The following is a 6,008-nucleotide window of genomic DNA, read 5'->3' as shown; positions in this document are numbered from 1 at the left end:
CCCGTGATACCCTGAGGCATACGTTCAAATTGGTAGAAACCGAGAGGACAAATGAACGCTGTCTTCTCCTTGTCTTCCTCTGCCATAGGTATCTGGTAATATCCGCTGTGCAGATCTAGTACTGAAAACCACTTGCTACCAGACAAACAGTCCAACCCGTCATCAATGCGCTGCATGGTGTACTGGTCTGGTATGGTCCTGCTGTTCAAAGTGCGATAGTCTATGCACATTCGTACTGATCCGTTCTTCTTCCTGGCTACAACTATGGGTGAGGCATATGGGCTACAAGACTCCTTAATAATGCCTGCTGCCAACAACTCTTGCAAATGCTGGTGTATATCTTCAATATCGGCAGGGGCAAGCCTTCGTGACCTCTCCCTGAAAGGTCTTGAGTCACTAAGTGAACGTTCATGAGTGAGAAAGTCCCACGTTGAGAATACATTGGCTCGTTCAGACAGTTTTCTGCTCAGTCTCTCCTTCCACGTCTCTGGAATGGGAGATGTCCCAAAATCAAACAGCTGGGGATCAAGGGCAGGTATCTGTTGGTCCTGTCTTTGAGCCTGAGCTACTGTGTCCGTCTTGTATAGGTGGGCCAGCACTGTCCCACTAGGCAATGGGGTTTCTTTCATCGATTCATTCCTCAATCTAACAGTAAGCCTGAAGTACTTAAAAAATAGATGGTGAGTAAGTAGATTCAAGAAAATGCACAGAGTCCTTTTCTTCAATCAGTTGCCAGGTTTATTGAAATATGCAGGGAGTCTGGTCCCAGGTACAGGACATACAGAACTCAAAATTACAATGCTTGCGTGACATTAAATACCCTTCTGTATAGATGGTCCACCTCCCCTTTCTCTGACATTAACCAATGGTCAAGGTAATTTAATTTATTGTGTGAGTGTTAATGTGTGTGTGTCTGTGTGTGTGGTCTAGTGTGACAACCTCTGAACTCAGTGCATTCTTCACACTCCTGGAGACAAAAGGTCCATACATCTGCCTTTTGTTATCTCCTTGCGACCCCCATTGATGCCAGTGGGATTATCTCTTTTGATCTCTCTGAAGTCTAGAGCCTGTTCCCTTCTAGTCCACAGCATTGTTATCTCATTAGCTTGCAGTCATTGTTGGGCAGTTTGTAGACGCATCGTCTCTATCAGTGGTTAGCAGTACATGCAATTTGAACCAAACAGTCTGCTATCTGCAATATTAGTCTCTTTTCAGAAAAGAACACCAGTATAGCTCTGCTAGTCCACATGCGTAGCAAACCCCTAATCAATTCTCAATCCATGTTTTCCAACAAGCCTGTTGACATCAATGGCTGAGGCTGGTAGGATTCCTTGTTGTACCAACACCCCCTTTGGCAGTGCTATGTTAGGCGGTGTCTCAATCATGAAGATGCCCTTTTCCAATGGCTGGGGACTGAGGACTCCACAGATAACATTACACTCACTTCTGGGCGCAATAGTCAGTGGTCCCGAGCCCAACCACTTCACTTGACCGATGCAGTCGTCTTGCTGTTTACTCTTTGGTTCCTGCTGTTTTCTGTAAGCTTGAGAACACAAAGGGTGGATATGCAGAGAGGTAACAAAGTCAGGGCCAGCTGTCTCTTCACAGAGTTTGGCTAGACGCTGAAACATACTTGCATTAGTCCCAATTATGACAGGTACCTGTTCAGGGCTACATGGTTCTGGGCAGATCAAAGCCAAAACAGAGATAGACTCTTGAATTCCTGCAACATCTTTGGGAAATTCTAAATCTACTACTATGTATCCTCTATAGGGATAGCTGGTGTCACTCAGGCCCCAGATGGCCAATCCTTCGACTGGGTAAATGGGCAGGTGTGGTAGAAACCGAGAGTACCACTTATCAAAGATAATGGTCACTTGTGAACCACTATCTAGCAGAGCACGGCATGGTCGTCCACAAATCTTCACTGTGATCACTGATGATGGTCCTATTAGCCCTTTGGGAAGGTGGCATGTCTTCTTTAAGGCTATTGCATTCTTCCTGACCGAGCAGTTCGCATTAGGAGACTCGGCAGGCTCCTTGCCTGGTCCTCTCTGTTCACTTTTCATCTTACGCAGGGAACGAATGAGCTTTTGAGTCACCCTAGCAAGGTTTTCAGGTGTGCTGCATTTGTTGGCGATATGCCCATCTTCTCCGCAGCGATAGCAGAAGTAATCCCCAGAACCTTTAGCTGCCTGAGGTCTACTGCTGTTGTGGGCACGAGCTGCTCCAGCTGTTCTCAGCATTTGCCCGTCCACAATTGATGGTACTGGTGTCATGTTCAACACAGTGACCTTCTTCTGCAGGTCTTGTACCTGACGCTTCAATGCTTCTATCTCACAGTCTTGATCAGGCTGCAATGTAACAGGCTTAACCTTCTTTGCTTGACTTCCAGTAACACTTGATTCCTTTGATTGACTATGCTGCATCGTCATGGCAACAAACCCAGTTTGCAACTCTTTAACTTGAGCTTTCAGTTCACGAAACTCAGACTGTTTCAGGTTCTCGTCATCTCTGACTTGTATCTGCTTTACACTGGTGCTCAGTTTATGACGAGCAGCTTCTTGCTCCTCCTCTTCGCGGATTTCATTCAGGAGAGTCAGGAATGCAGGGGGGTTATCCTTCCTTTCCCTTAATCTCAGCTGTATCAGCATCAGCTCAGACTCAGTAGCACCTCGTATAAGCTGTTCAATGCGCACAAGATCAATGCGGCTTGACGCAATGCCTCCTTTCAGCACTACTTTCTTTAAAGACCTCTCTAGCCTCCTCAGAAAATCAGACAGCTTTTCTCCAGGCTGTTGTCTGAATGATCTAAATGCAAAATAAAGATCCTCACCAGACTCAGGGGTTCCAAACGTGTGTTCAAGTGCTTCCAGGTAGTCCATCGGGCTAGCATCAGGGTTGGCATCCCTCACTGCTTGAATAATCTCCAAAGCAGGTCCTTTCAAGCTCTCCCCGATTCTCTTCCTTTTCTCTCTGCTGGAGCAGACACACTCTTGAACCATGAGACAGGCTTGATCCATCCAACTATCAAAACTCTCCTCTCCCGAGGGAGTAGGAATGCTTCCTGAGAATGTTCGTAACCGCCGATACGCATTATTCTCGTTGTGTGCTTTCGCCGTTTTCTCTAAAACGACAATAACTGCACGAATTATGGCTTCAGGGGACGTGGTTTGCAATGCTTCAGCTGGGTAGAGAACCTGGGCCTCACGTAACGTCTTCCCTTCTTCCTGCAGCAGCTTTGTAAGCTTCTCCTGAAAGCTTGAGGTTGGAATACCTTCACCAGGATCAATTGTTGCTCCATCAGCTACCACTAGCGTCCAGGCTGCAAGATCACCAGGTGGCAGTACTTCATTGGGGACCTGATCTGGGTCCTCTATTCGAGAGCACTCACACAATACCATTAAACTCTTTGTAAGGGCATTAAATGTTTTCCCTCTTACTCTCACGCGTCCAAACACCTTAATAGTGTGCATGGTTTCTTCAATAAAGCCTATATCGGTACCTTCCGGTATACCAATCACTAATACTGCATGGGCAGAGTCTATTTCTTCACCTCTGCACCAATTAAGCAGTTCTGCTCACTCAGCGGTACTGGCTGACTGATTCATGATGCACTGGCATTCAATACAGGGCTTACTGAGTGAATACTGACACTGTAGTCCATCCCAGTGGTGCGTAACCCCCTCCCACTCCTGTTAGTGTCTGGAGTACACAACACCTAACTCACTGTAAGTGACGAGGCCTGGGTTCCCAATACTTATTTAAATTATAATTTGTCTGTTAGAGATATATGTGTACTGTTTCTTTAATGCGGTGCCTCCACCTATGTAAGGGACATCTAAATACATGTGCACCCCTTAATAGGAATTATTATCAAATACTAATTCCAGTATCCACTCACACAACACACACCAATAGAAAACATCAAATAAATGCCCATTAATAAGGTATTTTCAATAATAACACAATAAACAAAGGCTAGGTATTAAAATAAATAACATACAATCAATATTACAAATAATATATTTACTCTTAAATAATATGCGTTGCTATGCAAAATAATTAAACTCTTGCACTACAGTGGGGCCGCACACACATGTACTCACGTGTACTCACATGTACTGAACACGTGCACCAATATAAAAGAAATCTCACGTTGCAGGCCTGAACCGTCGCTCGGGTACGGAGTGGCAATAATAAAAAAAACTAAATGCCCCTTCACTTATTTATGTCAAATAAGCACAAAATTATACTTTCAAAAAATGTTTTTTTGAATGAAAGCAGTACTCATGACCAGCAACACAGTTCTGTTTCTTGCTTCCAAGGTAAGTTCTTAGAAGGACACAATAAACACAACAACAGCTGAAAAATCTTCTTTTCCAACGTGGCCAGAGGTACTCGGGGCTTTCTCCTGGTCACCCCGAGTGCTATCTGGGTCTCAGCAGCAGTTCCAGACGCCAGCAGAAAAGTAAATTAATAATAAACAAAAAAAGACTATACCATAAAATGGTGACTGTGTACAGCAAACGTTTGGTTTACTGAAATATATTAGCCTCTTATACTCTGCTAATAAAGTACAAAATATATCGTTCAGATAATATTTATTTTACTATAAAACTTTTCTTTCACTCCCTCACGTTGCGCCTGTTCCTCTCACTCGAACCTTCTTTCTCTCTCACACGTTGCGTCTGTTCCTCGCACTCTCTCGAACCTTCTTTCTCTCTCACACGTTGCGTCTGTTCCTCGCACTCTCTCGAACCTTCTTTCTCTCTCACGTTGCATCTGTTCCTCCCACTCTCTCGAACCTCCTTTCTCTCGCACGTTGCATCTGTTCCTCCTCACACTCTCTCGAACCTCCTTTCTCTCTCATACAAATCCAATCAAAATGCTAAGTCCCACCCCCCAATTCCACTACCTGTTGGCTAATTGGTTCAGAGGGGAAACCTGTCCAATAGAATTGTGTTTAGGTGTAGCAAGCTAGTAAATGTGATTCTGGTGCATTCTAACTATGTTACAAGAAATACAACATTTTTATTTAAAGGGATAGCGCAAATTTGCAGCAGGGCTACACTTAAATAGCCAGTAGTGTTTATATTAACCAATGTCATGTCTTGAAACAAAATGATGCATAAATTAGACAAACAGTGAGCAATTAAGATTCAGGGTATGTGAAAAAGTAAGTGAACCCCTGTGTTTAAATAATTAGGTAGATCTTCAGGGGTGAGTTTGGGAGGCCCCACCCTTTATAAAGATCAGAAACTGTGTGAGTTTGGTCTTCACCATACAGGTGTGTGGAAACATGTCTTGCCAAGATCAAAAGAAATCTCTGAGGACCTCAGAAAAACAGTTATTGATCCTCATCAGTCTAGAAAGGGTTACAAAACCATTTCTAAGGATTTGGGGCTCCACCAATCCACTGTCAGACAGATGGATAAAGTTCAAGACCACAGTTACTCTACCCAGGAGCAGTAGTCCTACCAAAATCTCTCCAAGAACAAACCGGAGTTGGTTGAATGCATCAAGGAAGTCACAAAGAACCCCAGAGTAACATCTGCAGGCCACTCTCGCCTTGGCTAATGTGAGTGTTCATGACTTAACTATCAGAAAAAGACTGAACAAAAATGGTGTTCATGGAAGGATAGCCAGGAGGAAACCACTGCTCTCTAAAAAGAACATTGCTGCCTGTCTGAAGTTTGTCAAAGACCACATAGATGACCCACAAGACTTCTGGAACAATATTCTATGGACAGACAAGATAAAAGGTAAAACATTTTGGCCTCAATGAGAAACGCTATGTTTGGAGAAAACCAAACACTGCGTTCGAACAGAAGAACCTCATCCCAACCGTCAAGCGTGGTGGGAGTGTGATGATTTGGGGCTGCTTTGCTGCCTCAGGACCTGGACGGCTTGCCATCATTGACACAATCATGAATTCTTCCTTGTATCAAAAGATGCTAGAGGAGAATGTCAGCCCATCTGTCCTTAAGCTGAAGCTGAAACAAAAG

The 6,008-nt window shown here is 44.2% G+C and overlaps 1 protein-coding gene across 1 annotated transcript; it reads right to left on the bottom strand.

Annotated features, from left to right (window-relative positions):
• Positions 1-1,444: 1,444 nt before the first annotated feature.
• Positions 1,445-3,404, bottom strand: LOC121310205 (paraneoplastic antigen Ma1 homolog; the record flags this gene model as incomplete). Its single annotated transcript, XM_041243507.1, has 2 exons — positions 2,075-3,404; positions 1,445-1,543 (listed from the first exon to the last, which is right to left on the bottom strand). Coding segments are annotated over exons 1-2 (1,429 nt in total), but the record flags the coding sequence as incomplete, so codon positions are not given.
• Between the last annotated feature and the right edge of the window lie 2,604 nt (positions 3,405-6,008).

Source organism: Polyodon spathula, unplaced genomic scaffold (assembly GCF_017654505.1).
Source record: "Polyodon spathula isolate WHYD16114869_AA unplaced genomic scaffold, ASM1765450v1 scaffolds_1825, whole genome shotgun sequence".
Classification (NCBI taxonomy): Eukaryota; Metazoa; Chordata; class Actinopteri; order Acipenseriformes; family Polyodontidae; genus Polyodon; species Polyodon spathula.
Note: the sequence above shows the minus strand (reverse complement) of the source record. Positions and strands in the feature narration are given on the sequence as shown.